This window comes from Cyanistes caeruleus, chromosome Z (assembly GCF_971803275.1).
Source record: "Cyanistes caeruleus chromosome Z, bCyaCae1.hap1.1, whole genome shotgun sequence".
NCBI lineage: Eukaryota > Metazoa > Chordata > Aves > Passeriformes > Paridae > Cyanistes > Cyanistes caeruleus.
The window spans coordinates 6315899-6342527 of NC_141732.1; the positions used below are offsets into that span (position 1 = coordinate 6315899).

The following is a 26629-nucleotide window of genomic DNA, read 5'->3' on the forward strand; positions in this document are numbered from 1 at the left end:
TTAAGTTCTCTCTGACCCTAGCAGCTTTTGAACTGGGATTTCTTGGAGGAGAAAGCTGAATTCAAACCTCCTGAGAGATCAGAGCTACAAAGCTCTGTCTCTTTTCTTCTGTATTTGCCTTAAGAGCTGTTTTCACTCCAGCAGCCCTTTTGAGGGCTAAAGAGCTGAAAGCCCAGAAGCAGCTGCTGAGGTGCCTGAGCCCTGAAGTTCTCACCACCCCACCGTCACACACAGCTGACTTCTCCTTCCCATTTATCTCCTTTCCTCACTCACATTTCTCACACTTATGACCTCCCATTTTCTGCCTTTTTCCCCTCACATTTCTTCACCCACTGCTTCCTGTCAGTGACTCTTTCTCTTCAGGAGTTGATGGGTTTCTCTTGTTTTTTTCCTGCAATTCCCTACTCAAAATATCGGGTGCTAGAGCAGCAGCCCAAGAAGCCTCTGCCTGTGCATCTGCTGAACACAAAAGCTCTGCTCAGCCTAAAGAATCTCATAAAGAAGAACCTAAGCCACAATGGATTTCCTGCTGCAGTTTGATGGGTTATTTTCATTCCTACATAGTCTTCATAGTGTTCTAAATAAATAGGTACCCTGAGGGATAGATATCACAGGTGAGCACCCATTGCACAGTCTGCTTTCAGTTAAATCCCATCTCCATCTTCATCACCTCACACTCACTATGAGTCCTGCATGGAAGACCCAGGCTCTGATGCCTCATTGTGCTTTTGGTACTATTTCTTTAAGCAAATGAGATATTCTATTTTAAAACATTCAAACCCTGGAGTTTCTTTCTATTTTCACCTGAGACTACTGCCTGCCAAGGTCACAAACTGCCTGGTACGTGTTTGTGCGCACAGACCACAGATGCTACCCTGTGTCCGTGCCCCGGGTGTCTGTCAATGTCCATTGAAACAGATGGCTGGAAGGGGGGCTCTGACTGCCCTGCGATGTTCTGGGGCTGGGCTGGTAGAGGCTGCAGAACGCTCTGAGAGGCACGGCCTCATCTCTGGCCGCCATCTTGTGCGTGGCACAGCCTCATCTCTGGCCGCCATCTTGTGCGTGGCACAGCCTCAGCTCTGGCCACCATCTTGTGTGTGGCTGCCTCAGCCCCAGCCGCCATCTTGTGCATTGTGGCAGCTCTGAGGGCTGTGCGAGGGACGCTCTTCCGCAGAGCTGTTTTGTGTCCTTTCCTTTCTAGGGATGGCATTTGGAAATTCTGCTTCTGTCCTGGGTTACCCTGTTTCGGCCTTCTCAATACACAACTCGCTCTCTTACTCTTATTATGATTAGAAGATCCTAAGAAGAAAATGAAAATCATACTGGGATTATGATGCATTAAAAGTAGTCAAGAAAACAGTACTCCATAGTGCAGGGCCTGTAGAGCAAGGATTTGTTTATTCAACACCATGAGTGAGGGGAATAGCTCTGCCATTTGTCCATTCAAAAAGCACAGTGCAAACTTTTAAACATTTTTAACTTATTGGGCACATTCTACTTTCCTGACCTTCATATTTTCTAATTCCTTGATTATGGAAGCCCTTGTAGCAGGGCTCTGCACAAGGTGGTCGTCAGCCTCCTGGTGGTCGTTGTGGATGAAGGCCAGAAGTGTTCCTCAGGCTTGAACGTTTTTGTCTCTGTTTCTGCACATGCTCTATGAGATTGTCTGCTCAAATACCCAGGGGTTAGCTTTTTGCAGGGGTTGGCTTGTTGTGCTAAAGTTGCTGATTTCTAAGAAGTGCTTGATTCCCATACCCTGTTACAAAGTAACTACTTTTCTCAGAGCTACAGCTTTTCCCCCTAGCTCAAGCACTATCTCTTTGCCTCAGTATCCAAAAGAAGAAAGGGAGGAGGGGGAAAAGTGGGCAGGGTGATAGTGCAACATTATCTTGTTGCCCAGGGATCAATTCCTAGGTCAACTAAGCAGTATTCTCGTCCATCTAGTAAGTGTGGGGGTACCATAGGGACAATGCCATTGCATGGATTTGGAGTGTTGGGGTGTTGGCACCAAAGTCCTGCTCTTGAGGGAAGTGCAGGGACACAGGGGCTGTCAGAGGACAATGAGACACGGGAGACATGAGGCCATAATGTGCCGAGCAAGATCCTGCCCAGGATGGCAGCAAAGGCATTTCCTCCCCATGGTCTTGGCATTGCAGGAAATCCCAAAAGGGGCTGAGGAGTCCCATGGGTAACGAGGAGGGATGACCAACATCACTGTGGCTGCCAGCATTCCCCAATCACTGGCCATTCCATGGACACTGGGGACTCTGAGGATGTGTGGATATGCTGGTTTTACATTAATTAATACTCAGTGAGGAGGGAAGAAGCCAGCTAGAAAAATGATTTTTCTGAGAGAAGCTGCTAAGAGCTTCCTCTGTGCCTAGTAAAAAACCAATAGCTGTCTAGTTCTGAGAAGTGACAACCTATTAAATCATTTAGAAGCTGGCTCTGCCTCTGTGAATACTACATTTTAAAATACAGGCAAGCCCTCTCTTGTTTCCAGCCTTGAAAGGTAACTGGGCTCTGGCTGGGCCTGCCCCGCTCCACCGCAGCCTTCGAGGCCTGGAGGGGCCGGGCCAGGCCCCAACAGGAGCCAGGTGGGGGACGGGAGGCTGCAGGGCCCCGGCCAGAGCTAAGTCAATTCACAGCTACTAACATCTTACTAACACCAAGCCCTGGCCTCAGCCCTGGCCCTGTCTGCTCGTGCCGAGCCAGAGTCCGCTGGGCCCTGGGAGTAGCTGCTGGCCAAGCCATGCCTCTTCCAGCATGACCCCCCACAAGCGGCTGCCATCAGTGGGAAGGGGAAGTCATCAGTCTGCAGCTGAAATGAAAAACAGCAGGAGACAAAGACCAGCCACACAGCAAGAACAGCCATGACCATTGTGATCAGGTCCCTGAGGTCTTAGCACAACCACAACACAGCCTCAAATCCATCACCGTAACTATTGCAACCACTACCCAGCAAAAATCATCGTAACCATCTGCAGGCCTGGGTGAGATATTAACTCTTTCACTGTACAGAGAAGACCTTGAGACCTTAATCCTCTCTCAAGAGAGAGAAAAATATAAAAGGCACGTAAAAGATAACATAAAAGTCTATAAATAAAGATCAAGTTCCAAATCAAAGAAGCATGAGGAGATGCCCTAATATGCCATTGCCATCTGCTGCAAGTATTTCCACCGAGGCCCTCTTCTAGAAATGTCCCTGCAGCACATCAGCATCAGCACTAGGTTTGGTTGCATCAGTGGGGCAATTCAAGCCTTACCCCACGCAAACAATCTCCATTCTCAGGCAACATTTTGCTGTGGGTTATTGTTCCAGCTCTTTTGGCTGTGTAGATGGCCCTAATAACAGGAAACAGTTATCTCAGAACTGGTGTTATTTTTTCCAGCAATGAAGGAAAGAAACTCAAACCAAACAAAGTTTCTGAAATAGTGGTTTTGAGAGAAGAAGTGCACCCCCATTTTTCTCACTTCTTGCCTGTAACCTGGAGAGGATGGTTTAAAGGCACAGAGTCCCTGCTGCTTCTTGTGCCGTGCTGCTGAAACACTTAATGACCATATTCTTTCATAAGCCAAGCCACTTTCTCCATATCACCAAGCTGGAGCCTGGTGATGGGGAAAGCCTGCCAAAACCTCCAGTTTGTTTCTGGCACTTTCTGGGATGGGTCCAGTGTTTATGCATTGACTTGAGTATCCAACGAGCAGAGGCTTAGCAAAGGGATGACACTTCTCTTTCTTCTGATTTCACCAGGAATATTTTCCTTTTACTGCATAAGGAAACCTGAAATTTTCAGACTGCAGAGAGACAAAGCTGCAGGCGGTTCTTGTGTGCCAAAAAGGCATTTTTATCTCAATACATTTGTGGAGGCATCTTAATGCATCTGGGTTGAATAAGGGATCCCAAATGTTTGTTTCCTTCCCTGAAGAGCACCTGGGGGATTTCCTTTCTTGTCTTCCAATTACCATTATTTTCAACAACAGGACAAAAAGCTTGATGAGTTTTGTTTTATGGCAGCTGTGCTTGAGGGACCGACAAGCACTGCAGAGATGCCTTTTATGTAATAATTCTTGAAAAGAATAGAGTTAGTTAGAATAGTAAAATCCCTCTTCCAAGAAGCCTGTCAAGCTGGTGTGAATCCTCAGAGAAGGAAACATGTATTTGCATGTCTTTATTTTCCCACTAACTAGGTCACTCAAAGAAATCAGCTGCCAAAGCCAGACCTGCAGGATGTTGGAAAAGCTGGAGCTGCTTTGGGGCTTGTGTTTTTTGATGATACAGGGAAGTCATCTCTGCCTCTCTGCCAGGGCAAAATCTGCCACTGCAGAGTGGAGCTGAAACAATGGGCTCAGGGAGAGCAGTTGCAGATGGGAAAGGAGCAGGTGGAGCCTCTTGTTTCCTTTTTGCTCCAGGTTCAACTCCTGATAGCCAAAGGAGGGACCCCACAGCTGCGGCAGCCCAAACTCCTCTCAGCTTTGCTGCGTGACTTCCTGAGCTGCTGCCTGCAGACAGACAAGGCACAGCGCTGGTCTGCTGAGGAGCTCCTGCAGGTAAAATGCCAAGGGGCTGCAGGTGAAACAGTGTCTGAGGGATGGTGGCTCCTTCTCCGCTGAATTCCAAGGCATCAGATGTGCCCCCCTCCTCCTCCCTTCCAATCTTGGTGCTGTTCAAGTGAGAATGGTGAGGAATCCTAGACTGGGCAGGGCTGGCAGGGACCTGTAAAGCTCATGTGGTCCAAGTGCCCTGCAGGGAGCAGGGACATCCTTAAAGAGAACAGAATACTCAGACCTGAGCTATTTCCAGGGGTGGTGCACCTACCAGCTCTTGGGCCAACCTATGCCACTGCTGCCCCATGCTCCTTAGACCTCCTCTGACTCAATGCCCTTGTCATTTAAAAAATATTCCCCTGCCTTTGAAGCTCTTAGCTTGGAAAATCATGCTTTCTTCTTGTTTCCTTTTCCTTACTGCAGTATCAATTTGTAACATCGGTCAAGCCTGGCTCCAGCCTGGTGCCACTCATCCTTTCAGTGAAACAGTGGAAGGAGAGAAGGATAATTAATGTTCTAATCAATTTAGAACAGTTTTCTCCATGGCCATCTTAGAATGGAATTGTAGAGTAGGAATTTAGAGAAGGATTGTAGAGTAGGATGGTAGAGTAGTAACGTAGAGTTGGATTTTAGAGTAGTGTGGTCAGCTGGGCAGCAACAAGAAGAACAGGAGCAACAACAAGAAGAGAGGCAGCTGCACTGCACAAGTGCCTGGCACAAAAACTGATTTTGAACAATCCTTTGCAAAGACTTCTTGACAGGAAACTAAGCACAGGGAGATTACATTCAGAGGAAACAGAGACCAGAAGAGAACAGGTAGCACGGCAAGTATGTTTGTCATCTATAAACATTAAAGAGAGCTGGACCTAACAGAGCCTTTCTTTTCTTGGGAATAAACACTTCAATGTTTCATTCAACAAAAGGTTTCATACTTCTTAAGATTAAATGCATCTTGACACCTAGAATCAATTCCTACAAAGATGCCAATTTGGTAAGAGGAAGAGCATTGCCAAATGTTCCCATCATCTCCAGCATGCTGCAATTTGCCAAAAGAATGAATGCCTTTCCATCTGTAAAGCAGAGCAGCTGATGCTGTATCCCATTCCAAGGGGGCTTTTGGCATCAGCACCCTCACCCTGTATGAGCAGGCTGAGCTCCAAGACGCCCTTGCCCGTGGCCCATGGGAAGAACCCCAGTGCTTCCCTTCACCCTGACAGCGCGGATCAGTGGCTGCCATTGGACTCGGCCTCTCAGCACCACACACGTTCCCCCCACCTTCCCAAGTGGGCACAGCGGGCAAGGGCAGCGAGGACAGCAGTGCTGCTCAGGCGCCGCTGTGACACGCACAGCTGCCCAGAGGAGATGCTGTCCCTCTCGGGAGTCCAGGCCGTGCCGTGCAGAAGCCGGCCCAGACAAGGGGCTGCTGCCTCGGGCCAGCTCGGCTCTGCAGCAGCCGGCCGGGCGGCAGCGCCACTCTCCCAGCTAAGGAAGGCTCCAGCCCCTGCAGTCACAGCAGCCCTCAGGGCCAGGGCACACAGCAAGGCTGCCAAAGGCCAAGCATGAGCACTGACAAGCCATGGCCACAAGCCACAGCCAGCCTGAGCCCCTGACAAGCTGCTGCCCCCATTCAGGACACAACGGGATTGGCTTTGGCATCAGACACACCGAGGTGTGGATCAATGCCCTTTTTTGTCTCAACAGGTGAAAGTACACACAGAATCAACTGGGATCTTTTCTCAGCCCCAACAGGTCTTTATGGGAGGGCACAACACTGGCAGCTCTTATGGGCAAGAAGCAGATTAAATGGGTTGTGCTGCAGAATCACAGAGGGCTTGATGTGTTTTCCTAGAGACTGATCTGAGCAGGGGTTGGGCCAATGGGTAGAACTCAAGCAACTGCTCCAGCAACAATTCCTGCTTCTTTCTTCAGTAGAAAGGGAAGCCAGGTAAACTTTAACCAGTCCAGGCTGCCCACAGGGACAGCAGGAACATGCAGAGTGCTCTCTCCCTGCCTCGAAGCAGAGCACTTCCTGTGGAGAGACCTAAATGTCCCTGTGACACCAAATTGAGGAGGAACATTTGGTACAGCTAAGTCTGGCACGTGCACACAATTCACTGTCCCTCAGACAAGAAATAAACTAGATGTACTCAGTAGCTCCGGGAAATCCTCCTGTGGCTGAGCAGCATCTGTGTCAGTGCTGGAGATGAAGAAATTGCACAGGCTCCACTTCTCAGGGAGGGGAACCAAGGCTCCTTGGTAGCTCTGAGAGTAGAAACGAGTTGGTGTCAGAAAAGTGAATGGCAGAGATTACCCCGAGTACCCTTTTCAAATTCAAGCCCATAAGAAGTTGCTCTTAGCTACATGCCAAGCTCATAAACTGGATTATTTTGGACACCTGCTTCTGAAACCAAATGGTCAAAACCAGAAGTTGTTTTAATTGAGTTCTTAGACACCTTCATATTCCATTTTCATGGATTTTCTGAAGGATGACTGCAAGAATGACCATTCCACTTCCTCCCAAGGATCCCTTTCCCCTTCCAAAGACTGCAGACACATTTGCAGCTCCTTGTTCAAATGTTGTACATTTTCCCAATGAGTCCACTTTTCCTCCACCATCTTTGAGACATGCTCAACCTTCAGCGTCTCTGCTTGGGAAAGTTGCTGTGCCTCACGCCAACCTTGGGGCTCTTCATCACTAGTCATTTGCTGGAAGCCTTTGCGGGCTGCCAGGTGAGATGTCAACACTCCAACCTCAAGTCAAACAGAACAAAGCAGTCAGAGACTACAGCTTGTCCCTTTCTGCCAAGGCTCATTGACTGTGAGGAAAGGGAACGAGCAGGAGAGGAGCAGATTCCCCAAGGGATACAGACAGCTTGTGGCTTGTGTTCAACATCTATCTGGGTGACTGTGTTCACTTGCAAAAACACCTGAAGAAACAAGGAGAGCAGGAAGAGGCCAGCAGGAATGCACTCAGATGAGTGCTGGCAAAAGGGGAAAGCGACATGTGCCACTGTCCAGAGCAGTAGCTGGGATTCAGCACACCAGCAAGTTTCCTTCAAAGCAGCTGGGATAGACACTACAGCAGGATGGCACTGAGAGGCATCACCCCAGCTCCCTGCTGCTCTGCAGAGGAAAGGCAAGAGGGGCTGAAACCACCAGACTGCAGTGACTGCAGTGGCTATCGCTGTTTCACTCACTTGTTTTAGTAGAGAATCCTTCTTCTGAATCAGGTGATTAATTTTCTCTATGACAATTTTCATTTCTTCCTCCAGCCTCTTCTCCTTTGCGTTGATCCTAGCCTCTGTTTCCTGCAGCTCTGCCTGGAGATTTTCCTTGATGTCCTCTAAAAAACACGAGAGAGACAGCTTGATGAGTGGAGTGACTTCTACTCTATCACTCACCTCATTCTGCTGATCTCTCTGCTCATGGAGCCTCATCTCCTCTTCGGTGCTCCTCATGTCTTCCTGGTGCCTCCTCTTCACTGCTACAATGGCACTCTGAGCTTCAGGCAACTCTGCCTGTGGCTCTGCCTTGATATTCTGAACACACAAATGGAGAACAAGTGACTGGGAGCTGCCATCAGGCTCAGCTTTTCCCTCTTTCAGCCTCAAAATCACACTCATTCAGTCACTTCTTTCTGCCTACTTAACCACCTCTGCTTCCACTGTAACCCTCCTGTCCCAGTGCTGATCTCTGCAGATTACAAGGCTCTGTGCTTTCAGTGCTTCTAGGACTCCTGGCCTCCTCAGTCCCAAGAGCTGTGTTTTATGCCCCTCTTCCTGCCCTGCACTCTGTCACCTGCTGAGTCAGGCTTACCTGGCCATTCTCCAGTGCCTCTTCCACCTGCTGCCCAAGCTGCTCTTCCTGCTCTCGGGATGGCAACAGCTCTCCCTCAGTCTGGCATGGCATCTCTGACAAATCAATCTGCTCCTGCTCTTTCTCCAGAACAACCTGCACAGAAAGCAAGAGAACATGGCCTTCAACTCCCCACACAACATTTGTGGGCCAAGACTCAAACACTGATGGGCTCACACGTTCCCAAAGCACTGTGCTGCTGCTCTCCTGGCTTGTTCTCTGCCCATGGGGAGACCCAGATTCCATAGTGACACTGGCAGTACAATCAGGGTCCAGCTGGGTCTGAATCCCCAACAGACTCTTGGGCAGCTGACAGGAAATGTGTGCCATTTCTCAAGGGTCTGCTGAGGGCCTCCCTCCCCTTCTGCTCTGTCCTCTTTGTCTTTCCATAGTCACTCACACTCAGCCCTGTCCCACAGCTCCATCCTTGCTCTGCAGGTGGCTTCCTGTGTGATTTCATCCCTTGTGAGAGACACTTGTGGACTTCATGTTCTCTTCAGGTCTGCACCACCATTCCTGCCTTTCTGACATCTACACTCTTGTTAGAAATCCTGCTCGGTCAGGAGATAAGGATGTGTGCAATTTGATCTTCTGATGGAGGTCAGGGAGCCCCTATGGCCAGCTGAGTATATGGAAGAGGACCAAGGTGTTTATCCTCCCTCTTTTGTCAGCTGAGAATTCTGAGCAGCACTAACAGAGATCCTCCAAAGGCCCCATCAACAAAGGAATTGACACACCCCGAGGGATGCCAATGAAGGAAACCATGTGTCATGTAATCCATGTATGACCAAAGTCTCCAAACTCCACCTAGAGCTTGAGATTGTTCCACTCCCTTAGGACATGCAGCAATTTGTTGCATAAAAAGAAGGTTTCACAGCAGATAAGAGTGGAGGAGGAAAAGAGCTGTGAGGGAAAAAAACAACCCTCTCTGCAGGGGGAATCATCTCTGCCTACTGCAGAACAGTCAATGGAACCTGTCTCTCCTCCTCTCCTCAAAGGGATGCCTTTAGGTAGCCTTTATACCACCAACTGCTTTGGAGCAGAGATGGGAAAATTCAAATGGAATATTTGATATCTGTCAAATAGATGATAGATAGATGGATAGATGGATAGATGGATAAATAGATGGATAGATAGATAGATAGATAGATGGATAGATAGATAGATAGATAGATAGATAGATAGATAGATGATAGATAGATAGATAGATAGATAGATAGATAGATAGATAGATAGATAGACAGCTAGATCTCACCATTATAAACTCTCTTACTATATTTTCTATCCCTACACACATCAACATTTGGTAAGCAGTGCCCCCATCAGCAGCAGTGCTGAACTTGCTCTCCTGTTGCTTCAATAAATCACACTCTTGGGGAATCTGGTTTGTGTCGGTGCTCTGCTGTCAGACCCAGAGCACTGCTCTGGGAACTGCAGTCTTTGTGCATCTGTGCTCAGACAAATTCTTCTCTTGGACTCACCCACACTGATGGTGCTGAAGTGGCTGCAATCAGAAATGAAGCCCAGTCCCTCCCAGCATCTCTGATCTCTCAGCACCAGCTGGAATGCAAGGCCATTGATTTCCTGCCCAATTCCCAAACACAACACCTATGGATCAACCATTGGCTGCCAAAAGGCATGGGCATTGTTCACCTGAAAGTGATGTGCAAGCCCTGCTGTCTGGCCTGGCACCAGAACAGCTCCTTCTGCCCCAACATCCCCACTCCAAACTATGTGTTCTCCTGCAAAAATACTGCATTTTCCAGAACTGCCATCTTCCAAATTCAAATTCTAACAGAGTCTCTTCCAGTGCTGCAAGTGGGCAGGAAGGGTTGAGCCAAAGCACCTTTAATGGCTGCAGAAGGAGAAATTACACAGAGTCCTTTTTACAGTCAAACCAATAAACAAATAAACAAAGCAAAGAATGAACTTGTCACCCACTCCAGGGTCTAATCCTCTTGGCTGCAGGGAGGGGATGTTTGGCAGGAAAGTGGCCCAAGTGGTGAGCACTGTCATGTAGGGATTGATGGAAGTCTGCTTGAAGCAGACTTGAAGCACCACGATGCTGCCCAGCACAGGGGGATGCTCAGTGCCCTGCTCCTGCTGCCCCACTCTTGCTGACACGTGGCCAGCATGCCCCAGGTCTTCTTGGCCACCTGGGCCCAAGCTGGCTCACGTTCAGCTGCTGTTGAGCGACACCCCTGGGTGCTCTGGGCCCAGGCAGCTACTCAGGCACCACGTTACACATTTGACTTTAAAGACACCATCCAGAATTTGGAGATGCCTTTCCTGTTCTTAGCAACACAAGACAGCACTCAAGGACTTGCGGCTTTATCCCAGCCTCCAGGCTCCAGGGGAGTTTTCAAAGCTGCAGACTTCAGAAAGAAAAGTCTCAACAGATATACAGAGTCTCTGGTTTTTGCCTCAGAAGAAGGATTCAGAACTGTGCAGTTTGTGTCTTTTGCCACACAAGAGAAGAGTGGCCCCACATGGATTCATGGACCACAAAATCATCTCTTTGCAGCTTATCAAAAGCCAGAAGAGACGTGGGCTCAGAGCACCTGTCAGCTCTGCTACTGACTGCTCTGCCTGAAGAGGCAAAACAACAACCTGGCAACAAAGGCACCAAAATCCCTGATTTCAGTCAGAAATTCCACATCCCCAGTGTGTCTCTGAAATACTCCCAGGTAAGGACACCCAAGAAGGCCATGGAGACAAACCACCCCAAAGCGCTTGTGTGGTCAGATCCACATCTTTTGTGCCTGCAGCTACTTGGCCAGTCTGTAGGGCACAGGACTCTCCAGACCATAGTGTCCTCTCCAGAATGTGACATGGCTGAGCAGAGTGTCTTTGAAATGCTCCCTCCTCTGGGCACAGGGAGCCTTCATGCTTCAGGCTGGCCCCTCTCAGAATCCCAGCAATTGGGGGCCTACACATGACAGATCAAAAGTCATTTTTCAGCTGCCATTGCCTGGGGTGACTTGCTAGGTGCTGGCACGACTCCAGCACTCAGCAGCCTCAGCTACCAACAGCAAGTGCTGGCTGCTCAGGAACTTGCAGCTGTGCCTTGCACTGAAGACAACACCAGCCAGAAGTGGCACTTACAGTCTCTGAATGTTCAGGCTGGGGTGCGACCAGTGCTGGAGGCTCGTGGTCATTTTGCTCCTCTTTGGCCTCTTCTCCAGGAGCAGAGGGAGCCAGAGAAGAGTCTGCTGTTGGTTCTGGGCTCTGTGCACAGATAGTAGTGTTAGGGACAGGCAGCTACCTATCATTTATAACCTTACTTCTATTCTGCTCTATTTCTACAACCAGCTCGACTAAGGACAAATCATCCACTTTGATAGCAATGGGATTCTAAGTCACTCCAACTAAATGAAAATGGCTTAATTCAACTGGACAGCAAATTGTCTGAATTAGATCTCCCACCCTGGCTACTATCAAGAAGCAGTGTTCTCTCTGCAAAACTGGTCTTCTGGTTCTTTTAAAGCACTGCAGTGGAAGATGAGGAAATAGGCAGCAATGCCTTTGCTATCACTGCTGCAGACATGGAAATGGATTTCCTTTCAGCCTACTCAGCTGGCCACCTACACTCTGCTGCCACAGGCCAAGCTCCCAGCTTGCTCCACAATTCTCCAACAGCAGGAATATCAAAGGTTCCTTTCTCACTCACCTCAGGATCGGCACCTCGGAACAAACGCCTCAGGTGACCTGCAGTGAGCAAGGGAAAATGAACGCAATGGGGTGAGAAAACTGCCTGGGCTGCTGAATCCCATAGAATAAGTGAACCCAAACAGAGGGTATTTTCCTCTGACAGCATCCTTCAGGGGACACAATTCTTTCACACATCCAACAAGGAACTGGGCAATATTCTTGCTTGTGCCTACACTTTGGCCTCTTTTGCCAGTAAGTGAACACAAAGTTGATCAAGGAAATGCAGAGTTTTCTTTCACACTCAATGCTCGTGTCCTATCCGACAGATAAAGTAGCTTTTGCTCCTTTCCCTTTCAGGCACTTTTTTAAAAGATAAGTTGCATGCAGTAATTCTCATTAACTTGCTGAAAACATTGGCCCAGAAAATCTTCCCCCAAATCCCCCTGAGCTGTGGCAGTTCTATTGTGCAGCACAGCAACAGCAGCTCCAGTGTTCAGGAGCACACACTCGCTGCTTTGGAGTTTGCACTTCATTGCAAAGGGTATTGCTATTCTAGCACTCAGAAAAGGGTGAACTTAGTCAAATCTTTTCATGACAAAACTGAGAACAAAAGAAGCTTTCCCTCAATTATGGGGAGAACCACAAAGTCTTAAGTAGGCCTTCTGAGACGGTCTCTGCATTTTCAAAGCTATCCTGCTTGAGCCAGCAAACTGAGGAAAGGACAGACTCTGCTGCCACAGACTCTCCTGTGCAGGGAATGGAACCCTTGCAAATGCTGCCTGCAGACCCCTGGCTACAGGCATCCCGTTTTTGCTGAACTTGTTGACAGGAGCTTTAGCAAAGCAGTGGCATCCTAATGGTCCTTCTGTTTCAAAATCAACCCAGTGACTAAGAAAAAGCAGGAAGACCTACAAAAGCCAGGTTAGGTTACAGCCCGGGAAAACCTCTACTTACATGCCAGGTTTGTCAGGTAATAGCCGGAATAAACAAAGCCGTAAACAGTGCAAACTGCAGCAGCGAGTGCCTCCATCACTGGAGCACTGCTGTGCCAGTTTGCAGACTGCATTTTTGGCAGCCATTCTCCCTGGTAAAAGGAACGATGTTGCAATGACAGTCGCCAATGATGGTGAAGCACTATAACTTTTCTAGTCAAAATTCCAAAAGGATTGATGTGATCTTTGATGATGACTTTGACTGACATTCAATAAATTCCTCATGTGGGGGGCAAATAATGTTAGTGGACCAGGAGAGCATGGTCCACCAACAGGCCATCTTGGAATTCCAGGCCATGCTCGATTCCCATTCTCCTGAAGTGTTTCCTGTCAGACCCCCTGTTTTTAATCTGTTTCATGGAGATTGTCCCGTAACATTTGGATAACCTTCAAACAACGTTTTTCCTCCTTGCTCTTGTAACCAACTAATCCAAGGATCTCCAAACCAAACTACTCCTGTACCATTAACTGCTTACCATGGTGGGGCCATACTGTTGCAACTAGGCAGAACAGTAACATTGACATCCAAGGTTGGGAAAACACTGGCTAACAAATCCAGTTCTTGAAATGGAATAGGATATGATCAGTTCAAATTTGCAGTTACTCTTTTCTGCCAGGCTGCACTGCACACAGACAGCCAAGTATACTGTCCCTTTGGACTGAGACAGTCATCACTTTTGCTGCTTCTTAAATTTACAATTTTTGGGTCCCACCAACCAGAAAAATCTGTTTTGTTCTCCTGAAGGGGAATGCCAATTAAGCAAGTTCAAAAAGGGTCATTGGCCTGCTGTAAACTGAGACAAAAATCCTGCATACCAGACACATTAGCCCAGGTTACCCAAACATTTCTTTGTGCTTTGTCCAAAAACACCCCTCACCATACAATGAAAAACCCCAAAAAATCAACATTAACATCGCCATGGGCGTGCACGTCACCATCGTCTTTCTGCCATGTCCCATTCAGGACTACAAACTTGCCAACTTTGGGCAACTCCACCACCCAGACCACACTTGGTGTTCACTACCTTATTGCCTTGCCTAATACGTAAAAATGCGAAGCGTTTAAGAAGCTCAAAGCTAATGTCTGCTAATACTCTCTGTCCAGAATCTTCAATCTGTTTGAATGAGTTTAGAAACTGTTGTTGTTCACGCAGTACTCTGACTGCACCCCTTGGAGCATTCCCTCCAGGCAACTGATCTAATGATGGACCACCAAAGTCACTCAACCATCGTGCTCTAGAGTAGGTAATAACCCGTGTGATACACGGCTGACACTTATACACCTCCTCTCTTTCACGTGCCCGAGTGACTCTCCAACTCTCTTGTTTACACCAAGAACAACACACCAATAGCCAGGGTCGATAGTCAAGCCCTTGTTCTCCACAAACACATTCAAGAGTTTCTAATTGTCTCTTGTCAACAATTGTTTTCAAACAGCCACATAAAATGCAGTAAGATCTGGCAAAAAACCAACTGCATCCTTATTGTCAGGGTGCAGGGCACTCAGCAATGGTGTCAATGCCAAGTTCATTCCATGCTGATGTCTCTTCCATGCTTCAAGACAAAGAGCTGATGTCATTATTCTTCTGTAAGCATGGTTTAAGCCATTTTGCAGGAATCCATGTAGCTGAATCTTTCCCTGTGGAAATACAAGCATAAGCCCTTCCCCAAGTTAATAACTGCATTGGGCCCTCCCATAACCCAGTCAGAGGAGGAAAATATTTAACTTGAATATTTTTAAAAGTAAAATCAGGTTGGCTTGTTTGCATGTGTACTATTGCAGGAGGATGGTCTTGTCTTCCAACTACACTCAACCAATTTATAACAAATAATGGTTTTGCCAATATTTCATGGGGCACTCTATTTTCCCCTGTTTTTCCAAAGCAGTAAAGTGACTTTTAAGAATGTGATGAAAGCATTCAACAATTGCTTGGCCACATGAGTTATATGGGACTCCATGGAGAAGTTGAATACCCCAATGTTGTAAAAAATTAGCACTAGAAGTGGCTCAATATATGGGACCATTGTCAGTTTTGATCCTCTTGGGGCATCCCATCACAGCAAAAGTTGGAGTCCTTCTCCAAAGTGGTTGAGCTGCAGCAGTTGAGGCAGATGAATGGGCAGAAGCCCACACAAATGCTGAAGAAGTATCCACTGACATATGCACATAATGTAATGGTTCAAAAGGTGAAAATTCAGTAACATCAGTTTGCCAAACTCTTGGGGCTGGAGTCCCCGAGGATTAGCTCCTCCATCTTGCAGTGGTGTCAGAATAGTGCTGTCAGGACATGCTGCAAGCACCGCTCGAGCCAGTGTTTTTCGAATTCCAAATTGTTTACAGAGAGCAGCAGCAGATTGATGAAAGATACTATGTGATCAGGATGCCTCTTGAATAGTGTGACCTTTGGAGAGGATGACTGAAGAAGAGCCTTCCCCACTTACAAACCATACCAAAGTAGCCATTAACGTCACTTTCCACCTCTAAGGAAAAAGTGGCAATACAGAAGGAAATGTTGAGCTTTCTCACAGGGTCAGAAGGAAGGGAATCATCCAAAAGAGATGAGGCTTCAGAAACTTTATGGATTTACAATCCTACACTAAAATCCAACTCTGCATTACTACTCTACAGTCCTACTTTCTAATCTTACTCTGCATTCCTACTCTACAATATTACTCTAAGCTAGCCATGGAGAAAACAGTTCTATATTGATTAAAACATTATTGTTCTCTCCTTTCACTGCTTCACTGATATGATGAGTGGCACAAGGCTGTATCTAGGATTGTCCGATGTTACAAATTGATGTAGTAGAAAGGAAAAGGAAACAAGAAGAAAGCATGATTTTCCAAGCTAAGAGCTTCAAAGGCAGGGGAATATTTTTTAAATGAAAAGGGCATTGAGTAGGTCTAAGGAGCATGGGACAGCAGTGGCATAGGTTGGCCCAAGAGCTGGTAGGTGCACCACCCCTGGAAATAGCTCAGGTCTGAGTATTCTGTTCTCTTTAAGGATGTCCCTGCTCCCTGCAGGGCACTTGGACCACATGAGCTTTACAGGTCCCTGCCAGCCCTGCCCAGTCTAGGATTCCTCACCATTCTCACTTGAACAGCACCAAGATTGGAAGGGAGGAGGAGGGGGGCACATCTGATGCCTTGGAATTCAGCGGAGAAGGAGCCACCATCCCTCAGACACTGTTTCACCTGCAGCCCCTTGGCATTTTACCTGCAGGAGCTCCTCAGCAGACCAGCGCTGTGCCTTGTCTGTCTGCAGGCAGCAGCTCAGGAAGTCACGCAGCAAAGCTGAGAGGAGTTTGGGCTGCCGCAGCTGTGGGGTCCCTCCTTTGGCTATCAGGAGTTGAACCTGAAGCAAAAAGGAAACAAGAGGCTCCACCTGCTCCTTTCCCATCTGCAACTGCTCTCCCAGAGCCCATTGTTTCAGCTCCACTCTGCAGTGGCAGATTTTGCCCTGGCAGAGAGGCAGAGATGACTTCCCTGTATCATCAAAAAACCCAAGCCTCAAAGCAGCTCCAGCTTTTCCAACATCCTGCAGGTCTGGCTTTTGCAGCTGATTTCATGGACTGATCTAGTTAGTGGGAAAATAAAGAAATGCAAATACATGTTTTCTTCTCTGAGGATTCACACCAGCTTGACAGGCTTCTTGGAAGAGGGATTTTGCTATTCTAACTAACTCTACTCTTTCCAAGGATTATTACATAAAAGGCATCTCTGCAGTGCTTGTCGGTCCCTCAAGCACAGCTGCCATAAAACAAAACTCATCAAGCTTTTTGTCCTGTTGTTGAAAATAATGGTAATTGGAAGAAAAGAAAGGAAATCCCCCAGGTGCTCTTCAGGGAAGGAAACAAACATTTGGGATCCCCTATACAACACAGATACATTAAGATGGCTCCTCAAATATATTGAGATGAAAATGCCTTTTTGGGCACACAGGAGCCGCCTGCAGCTTTGTCTCTCCGCAGTCTGAAAATTTCAGGTTTCCTTATGCAGTAAAAGGAAAATATTCCTGGTGAAATCAGAAGAAAGAGAAGTGTCATCCCTTTGCTAAGCCTCTGCTCGTTGGATACTCAAGTCAATGCTGGGCCCATCCCAGAAAGTGGCAGGAAACAAACCGGAGGTTTTGGCAGGCTTTCCCCATCACCAGGCTCCAGCTTGGTGATATGGAGAACGTGGCTTGGCTTATGAAAGAATATGGTCATTAAGTGTTTCAGCAGCACGGCACAAGAAGCAGCAGGGACTCTGTGCCTTTAAACCATCCTCTCCAGGTTGCAGGCAAGTTTCCCTGTGAGAAGAATGGGGGTGCACTTCTTCTCTCAAAACCACTATTTCAGAAACTTTGTTTGGTTTGAGTTTCTTTCCTTCATTGCTGGAAAAAATAACACCAGTTCTGAGATGATTGTTTCCTGTTATTAGGGCCATCTACACAGCCAAAAGAGCTGGAATGATAGCCCAAAGCAAAATGTTGCCTGAGAATGGAGATTGTTTGCGTGGGGTAAGGCTTGATCTGCCCCACTGATGCAACCAAACCTAGTGCTGATGCTGATGTGCTGCAGGGACATTTCTAGAAGAGGGCCTCGGTGGAAATACTTGCAGCAGATGGCAATGGCATATTAGGGCATCTCCTCATGCTCCTTTGATTTAGGACTTCATCTTTTTTTATTGACTTTTATGTTATCTTTTACATGTCTTTATATTTTTCTCTCTCTTGAGAGAGGATTAAGGTCTCTAGGTCTTCTCTTTGCAGTGAAAGAGTTAATATCTCACCCAGGCCTGCAGATGGTTACGATGATTTTTGCTGGGTAGTGGTTGCAATAGTTACGGTGATGGATTTGAGGCTGTGTTGTGGTTGTGCTAAGATCTCAGGGACCTGATCACAATGGTCATGGCTGTTCTTGCTGTGTGGCTGGTCTTTGGCCCCTGCTGTTTTTCATTTCAGCTGCAGACTGATGGCTTCCCCTTCCCACTGATGGCAGCCGCATGTGGGGGGTCGTGCTGGAGGGGGCCTGGCTTGGCCAGCAGCTACTCCCAGGGCCCAGCGGACTCTGGCTCGGCACGAGCAGACAGGGCCAGGGCTGAGGCCAGGGCTTGGTGTTAGTAAGATGTTAGTAGCTGTGAATTGGCTTAGCTCTGACCGGGGCCCTGCAGCCTCCCATCCCCCACCTGGCTCCTGTTGGGGCCTGGCCCGGCCCCTCCAGGCCTCGCAGGCTGCGGTGGAGCGGGGTAGGCCCAGCCAGAGCCCAGTTACCTTTCAAGGCTGGAAACAAGAGAGAGCCCCCTTGGGCTTGCCTGTATTTTAAAATGTAGAATGCACAGAGGCAGAGCCAGCTTCTAAATGATTTAATAGGTTGTCACTTCTCAGAACTAGACAGCTATTGGTTTTTTACTAGGCACAGAGGAAGCTCTTAGCAGCATCTCTCAGAAAAATCATTTTTCTTGCTGGCTTCTTCCCTCCTCACTGAGTAATAATTAATGTAAAACCAGCATATCCACACATCCTCAGAGTCCCCAGTGTCCATGGAATGGCCAGTGATTGGGGAATGCTGGCAGCCACAGTGATGTCAGTCATCCCTCCTCGTTACCCATGGGACTCCTCAGACCCTTTTGGGATTTCCTGCAGTGCCAAGCCATGGGGAGGAAATGCCTTTGCTGCCATCCTGGGCAGGATCTTGCTCGGCACATTATGGCCTCATGTCCCCCGTGTCTCATTGTCCTCTGACAGCCCCTGTGTCCCTGCACTTCCCTCAAGAGCAGGACTTTGGTGCCAACACCCCAACACTCCAAATCCATGCAATGGCATTGTCCCTGTGGTACCCCCACACTTACTAGATGGACGAGACTACTGCTTAGTTGACCTAGGAATTGATCCCTGGGCAACAAGATAATGTTGCACTATCACCCTACCAACTTTTCCCCCTCCTCCTTTTCCTCTTTTGGATACTGAGGCAAAGAGATAATGCTTGAGCTAGGGGAAAATGCTGTAGCTCTGAGGAAAGTAGTTACTTTGTAACAGGGTATGGGAATCAAGCACTTCTCAGAAATCAGCAAATTTAGCACAAGGCAACTTAGCATTAAGCTAACGCCTGGCTATCTGAGCAGACAATCTTAAAGAACACGTGCAGAAACAGAGATAAAAAAGTTCAAGCCTGAGGAACACTTCTGGCCTTCATCCACAACGACCACCAGGAGGCTGACGACCACCTTGTGCAGAGCCCTGCTACAAGGGCTTCCATAATCAAGGAATTAGAAAATATGAAGGTCAGGAAAGTAGAATGTGCCCAATAAGTTAAAAATGTGTAAAAGTTTGTACTGTGCTTTTTGAATGGACAAGTGGCAGAGCTATTCCCCTCACTTGTGGTGTTGCATGAACAAATCCTTGTTCTATAGGCCCTGCACTATGGAGTACTGTTTTCTTGACTACATTTCGTGCATCATAATCCTGGTATGACTTTCATTTTCTTCTTAGGATCTTTTAATCATAGTAAGAGTAACAGAGAGAGTTGTGTAATGAGAAGGCTGAAACATGGTAACCCAGGACAGAAGCAGAATTTCCAAATGCCATCCCTGGAATGGAAAGGACACAAAACAGCGCTGGGGAAGAGTGTCCCTCACACAGCCCTCAGAGCTGCCACAATGCACAAGATGGCGGCTGGGGCTGAGGCTGTGCCATGCACAAGATGGCGGTCAGAGCTGAGGCTGTGCCATGCACAAGATGGCGGCCAGAGATGACGCTGTGCCATGCACAAGATGGCGGCCAGAGATGAGGCCGTGCCATGCACAAGATGGTGGCCAGAGATGAGGCCGTGCCTCTCAGAGCGTTCTGCAGCCTCTACCAGCCCAGCCCCAGCCCCAGAACAGTGCAGGGCAGTCAGAGCCCCCCTTCCAGCCATCTGTTTCAATGGACATTGACAGACACCCGGGGCACGGACACAGGGTAGCATCTGTGGTCTGTGCACACAAACACATACCAGACAGTTTGTAACCTTGTGTCCTAGTTTAGGGCAAATCAGGAAGGAAAACTCTAAATGGGGATCTCCACAGGGAAATGCCCCTCCCCACTAACGGGTCTGGGAAAAGAGAAAAAAAAATTCTGTGGAGAGAAGTGGAAAAAGCTGTTTATTTAACAGAAATTGAGTAATATTAAATAATAAAACTTCTTGTTGTTCGATGGGATGGTAAGTCTAGGAAGAAAGTCTTTTTCATGTGGTGCAGCTCGGCTCTCTCAGGTTCTTATCAGTCTCTCCAGCGCTGGAAAGTGCCGAGGCCCAGGCCCTGGTGGGCCACAGGCGTGAGTTCCTGGGGTTTGGCTGGGTGTTCAGTCCAGAGCAGGCTTGCACAGATCCAAGAAAACTGCAAAAAAAACAAAGGTCCAGGGAACTCCTCTGCCTCAGCTAGCTAAAACTAACTAAAAGCCAGAGAAAACTCTGTTCTGCTGTCTGTCCGTGCTGCAGACAACACAGTCCAGGAGCGGGGTGTGTGGGAGTGATGTTTTCCTTAACACACTGCGCACTTCTTCTTCTCCCTCTCTTACTCTCAAAGCCAGTCTTAAAAGTGCAGAACTTAATATATAACATAAACCAGATGATTGGGGATACCAGTATCATAAAGTCACCCCAGGACATTCCACCCCTTATCCTCATATCGTCAACTTATTATCAAAATTAATATATATATATATTTTAACCTTACAACACATACATTATATACAGGCAAGGGCATTTATTTATAATCTTCACCCAACCATCAGATCTCTTTGTGGTACACATTGTGTTGTTCTATCTTTCCACATTATTCACTATGTACAACTCGGTCTTTGAGCAAAAACAACTCTACGAATGGGTTTGTCTGTACTCGAGGTAGAATTGATCTAAACTGTCTTTCTTAACAAACTTCTGAGATGTACTGCTGGGATCTTGTCTCCGTCTACTTTATGCAGGGGCTCGGATTGGGCTGGGCTTGCTCGATTGGTGGAATCTCGGGTGTTAACTATCTAGGTGGCCTTTGCTAGATGCTGCTCTCAATTTTTGAAAGATCCCCCACCCAACGCTTTCAAGGTAGTCTTTAACAGTCTATTGTACTTCTCCACTTTTCCCGCAGCAGGTGCATGGTAAGGGATATGGTACACTCACTCAATGCCATGTTCTTTAGCCCAGCTGTTTATAAGGTTATTCTTGAAATGAGTCTCATTGTCTGATTCAATCTTCTCAGGGGTACCATGCCTCCAGAGGACTTGCTTTTCAAGTCTTAGGATGGTGTTACGGGCTGTAGCATGAGGTACAGGGTAGGTTTCCAACCATCCAGTTGTGATGGTTGTGAGCACGTAGCGCTTGCCTTGGTGGGTTTGGGGCAGTGTGATGTAGTCAATCTGCCAGGCTTCCCCATATCTATATTTGGACTAACGCCCACCATACCATAGCGGCTTCAACCGCTTGGCCTGCTTGATCGTGGCACACGTCTCACAGTCATGGATAACTTGGGAAATACTGTCTATGGTTAGGTCTACCCCTCGGTCTTGTGCTCACTTATAGGTGGCATCTCTACCCTGATGGCCTGAGGCATCATGGGCTTATCGAGCTAGGAACAACTCTCTCTTGTGTTGTCAATCTAAGTCTATTTTTGACACCTCTATCTTTGCAGCCTGATCCACCTGCTCATTGTTTCGGTGCTCTTTATTAGCCCTACTCTTGGGGACATGGGCATCTACATGACGGACTCTCACAGTTTCTCTACCCTGGTGGCGATGTCTTTCTACTCATCAGCAGCCCAGACTGGCTTTCTTCTGCGTTGCCAGTCGGTCTTTTTCCACTTTTCCAGCCATCTCCACAGAGCATTGGCTACCATCCATGAATTAGTGTAGAGGTAGAGCTTTGGCCACTTCTCTCTTTCAGCAATGTCCAGGGCCAGTTGAACAGCTTTGAGTTCAGCAAGTTGGCTTGATCCACCTTCTCTTTCAGTGGCTTCTGCGACCTGTCATGTGGGGCTCCATACGGCTGCTTTCTACTTCCGGTTCATCCCTACGACGCGACAGGAACCATCAGTAAACAGAGCGTAGCGCGTTTCTTCTGCTGGCAGCTGGTTGTACGGTGGAGCTTTTTCAGCCCGTGTCACTTGTTCCTTCTCCTCTTCATCAGTGAGACCAAAGTTTTCACCTTCTGGCCAGTTTGTAATTATCTCTAAAATCCCAGGGCGATTTGGGTTTCTAATATGGGCGCGCTGCGTGATGAGGGCGATCCACTTGCTCCATGTAGCATCGGTGGCGTGGTGGGTAGCAGGAACCTTTCCTTTAAACATCCACTCCAGCACTGGCAGTCGGGGTGCCAGGAGGAGTTGTGCTTCTGTGCTAATCACTTTTGAGGCGGCTTGAACTCCTTCATAGGCGGCTAAAATTTCCTTCTCTGTGGGAGTGTAGTTGGCTTCGGACTCTCTGTAACTTCGGCTCCAGAATCCCAGTGGTCGGCCTCGAGTCTCCTCAGGCACTTTCTGCCAAAGGCTCCAGGACAGACCGTGGCTCCCGGCTGCAGAGTAGAGCACGTTCTTCACATCTGGTTCTGTTCTGTCTGGGCCAAGGGTTACTGCATGAGCGATCTCCTGTTTGATCTGAGTAAAGGCTTGTTGTTGTTCAGGGCCCCACTGGAAAGTGTTCTTTTTGCGGGTGACTAGGTAAAAAGGGCTCACAATCTGGCTGTACTCAGGAATGTGCATCCTCTAAAAACTTACGGCACCTAGGAAAGCTTGCGTTTCTTTCTTGCTAGTGGGTGGAGACATTGCTGTGATCTTATTGACGACCTCAGTGGGAATCTGACGCCGTCCATCTTGCCACTTTACCCCCAGGAACTGAATTTTACGAGCTGGTCTCTTAATTTTGCTCTTCTTGATGGCAAAACCGGCTTTCAGGAGAACCTGGATGATTTTCTCTCCTTTCTCAAAGACTTCTTCAGCCGTCTTTCTTCAAACAATGATGTTATCAATGTACTGCAGATGTTCTGGAGCCTCACCCTTTTCCAGGGCAGCCTGGATCAGTCCATGGCAGATGGTGGGGCTGTGCTTCCACCCCTGGGGCAGTCGGTTCCAGGTGTACTGCATTCTCTTCTACGTGAAGGCAAACTGAGGCCTGCATTCTGCTGCCAGGGGAATGGAGAAAAATGCATTGGCAATGTCAATAGTGGCGTACCACTTCGCTGCCTTGGACTCCAGCTCATACTGGAGCTCCAACATATCCAGCACAGCAGCGCTCAGAGGTGGAGTCACTTCATTCAATGCACAGTTAATCTCCATTCTCCTTCAGATTTACGCACAAGCCAGATGGGGCTGTTGAAAGGTGAGTGAGTTTTGCTGACTACTCCTTGGCTCTCCAGTTCTCGGATCATCTTGTGGATGGGGATCACAGCATCTCGATTTGTCCTATACTGCCGGCGGTGCACTGTCGCGGTGGCAATTGGTACTCGCTGTTTTTCCACTTTCAGGAGTCTTACTACAGATGGGTTCTCTGACAGTTCAGGCAAAGTGTTCAATTGCTTGATGCTCTCTCTCTCTATAGCTGCTATCTCAAATGCCCACCTAAGCCTCTTTGGGTCTTTAAAATACTCGCTTCGGAGGTAGTCTATGCCTAAAATGCATGGGGCCTCTGGGCCAGTCACAATGGGGTGCTTCTTCTACTCATTTCCAGTCAGGCTCACATCAGCTTCCACTAAAGTAAAGTCCTGTGATCCCCCTGTCACACCAGCAATAGAAACAGATTCTGCCCCTACATATCTTGATGGGATTAGGGTACACTGTGCACCAGTGTCAACCAAGGCCTCATATTTTCGTGGTTCTGATGTGCCAGGCTAACGAATCTACACAGTCCAAAAGACACGGTTTTCCCTAGCCTCTACCTGGCTAGAGGCAGGGCCCCTCTAAGCTTGGTTATCATCATACTTGTCAGTTTGACTACAGGCTACTGGAGCGGCTTTCTTTTTGGTGGAGTATTCCCCCTGAGTCTTGCTGTCTTTCAGTTCATGCACCCTTTTTGCCAGAGCAGCAGTAGATTTTCCATCCCATCTTTTCATGTTTTTTCTACAGTCACGTAGGGAAAACCACAGCTCAGCTCGTAGCTTTTTTTCCTCTATCTGGGGAACTTTTGCGTTGAGTACCAGGGCTCTTGGTCTGTACTGCTGAGACTGGAAGAAGGTCTTCCCTGAGTTTCTTGAAATTCTCCTCCATTTTGTCGTGGAAGTTTTGCATACGTGTTTCCATAGCTGCAATTTTTGTCTGTATGGGGCCATTGCACGGTATTTGCATATGCTCGAAGCTTCTTCGCCATATCCAGCACAGTCTCTTCCCGGTCATCCTGCTTCATTGTTGCTAAAGCAGAAGCGTATTCTTGTGGCCCAAGTCGAACAAGTTTTCGCCACATCACAGATGTGCATGGCACCAGGTCTGGATTTCTAGTACTTAAGTCACTCACAAAGACAATTTCTACTATTGCCATTTCTCTCAAGCGCTGAATCTCTTGTTCTATGGTTTTCTAACGAGTTTGCTGTATATAGAGATCGTCTGCACACAGATATCTTTGTGCTACACTTCTTAGGACCCCTTCCCAGAGTCTATAAGGGTCAGTCCCCCTCATCATCTCCTGGTCAATAACCGGATCGTGTGACAGGGATCTCAGATGCCTCGCTTCAGTGCCATCTAGAACTGTAGCCTCACCTGCAACATCCCACAGACGGACTAACCAACTAATTATAGATTCATCAGGTCATCAAGTGCAATCTTTTCTCAGGCCACGAAGGTCCTTCAGGGAGAAAGGTTCACCAGTGCCTTCTGATTTTGTGTCAGTTGCTGGTCTTGAGGGTCTTTCCCCCGCATCACCATTATCATCATCTACTGGCCGATCGGTTTTGGTTTTGAATTTCATGCCTCTTGTGGCAGGAGCAACAGACACTGGCTTAGGCTCACTGTCTGGTTTGGCTGCTGGCTTAGGCTCACTGTCTGGTTTAGCCTGAGTCACTGGGGTAGCTGCTGATTTATCTGCCTGCCCTACAGTATCTAGCAGCGTGTGATAAGCATATGCTAGGGCCCAGCTTATTGCAATGAGATTTTTTTTTTTTAGAATCATCACAGAAATTCTCTTCTAGATATTTCCCTACTTCATCTGGGTTCTGAATTTGTTCACGTGAAAATTCCCAGGCTGGGGGATCAGAAAATTCCTTCAGAGTTCGGCCAATTCTCTCCCATTCTCTACACTACTCAGGATTTCCCACACCTGAGTCTACTTCTGGGGCAGGGGTCTCGTTGCCTCTTCTGGATATCTCAGCCCTCATCCTAGAGAAGCTGCAGACTATATGGAGGAAGCTTAACAGCTGAACCAGCTGTACTACCAGGAAAGTGGTATCCTTAACACTCAGGGGAAACTGGATATTCTCAAAGAGGGGCATAACAGATTCAAAGGAGAAGAAGGAAAGAAAAGGCTGAAGAGCTTCATCCCCTGGTCTTCCTCTAACAAACTGGGTGCAATTACCAATAAACTCCCAAAATGTGATACTAGGACTGGGAGGCAGGGTCAGGCGAAGAAACCATAAGCTAAACATACCTGACAGAAACTTCAGTAGTTCTATAAACTTCCTATAAATCATTATCACCGAGCCCAGCACAATAACCATTCTAATCCGTGCCCCTCTACTGTGAAAGAGGGCAAAGACAGGTATTAAAACCTCAAAAACTTTTAGGGACCAGGTTCACACGAAGGCTTCCACCCCAAGAGACATTATGTATCCAAACAATATGACTACTGACTGCTTTATCCCAATACAGAATAAATACAACTAACAATCAGTCCAGGTTTTTCCACTTTCTCTCGCCCCACATTGGGCGCCAAAAACCTGTATTTGTCCTAGTTTAGGGCAAATCAGGAAGGAAAACTCTAAATGGGGATCTCCACAGGGAAATGCCCCTCCCCACTAACAGGTCCGGGAAAAGAGAAAAAAAAATTCTGTGGAGAGAAGTGGAAAAAGCTGTTTATTTAACAGAAATTGAGTAATATTAAATAATAAAACCTCTTCCTGTTCGATGGGATGGTAAGTCTAGGAAGAAAAGTCTTTTTCATGTGGTGCAGCTCGGCTCTCTCAGGTTCTTATCAGTCTCTCCAGCGCTGGAAAGTGCCGAGGCCCAGGCCCTGGTGGGCCACAGGCGTGAGCTCCCGGGGTTTGGCTGGGTGTTCAGTCCATAGCAGGCTTGCACACATCCAAGAAAACTGGAAAAAAAAACAAAGGTCCAGGGAGCTCCTCTGCCTCAGCTAGCTAAAACTAACTAAAAGCCAGAGAAAACTCTGTTCTGCTGTCTGTCCGTGCTGCAGACAACACAGTCCAGGAGCGGGGTGTGTGGGAGTGATGTTTTCCTTAACACACTGCGCACTTCTTCTTCTCCCTCTCTTACTCTCAAAGCCAGGCTTAAAGGTGCAGAACTTAATATATAACATAAACCAGATGATTGGGGATACCAGTATCATAAAGTCACCCCAGGACACCTTGGCTGGCAGTAGTCTCACGTGAAAATAGAAAGAAACTCCAGGGTTTGAATGTTTTAAAATAGAAAATTTC

General features: G+C 47.7%; 1 protein-coding gene across 1 annotated transcript; it reads right to left on the reverse strand.

The window, feature by feature from the left end:
- Positions 1–1381: 1381 nt before the first annotated feature.
- On the reverse strand, positions 1382–19684 carry LOC147648036 (uncharacterized). The gene is made up of 4 exons (XM_086867824.1): positions 16264–19684; positions 8365–8499; positions 7746–8087; positions 1382–7299 (listed from the first exon to the last, which is right to left on the reverse strand). The coding sequence occupies exons 1-4, from the start codon at positions 16444–16446 to the stop codon at positions 6994–6996; spliced, it is 966 nt and encodes a 321-aa protein (XP_086723950.1). The 5' UTR covers positions 16447–19684; the 3' UTR covers positions 1382–6993.
- Between the last annotated feature and the right edge of the window lie 6945 nt (positions 19685–26629).

Excerpts from the sequence above, each read along its gene's own strand:
- LOC147648036 (XM_086867824.1), bottom strand. The coding sequence starts at position 16,446 with ATGGGAAAGGAGCAGGTGGAGCCTCTTGTTTCCTTTTTGCTTCAGGTT. Across the intron at positions 8,500-16,263 it reads CTGCTGAGGAGCTCCTGCAG|GTTGTTCTGGAGAAAGAGCA; the intron begins GTAAAATGCCAA and ends CTTTCTGTGCAG. Across the intron at positions 7,300-7,745 it reads AGGATTCTCTACTAAAACAA|GTTGGAGTGTTGACATCTCA; the intron begins GTGAGTGAAACA and ends GTTTGACTTGAG.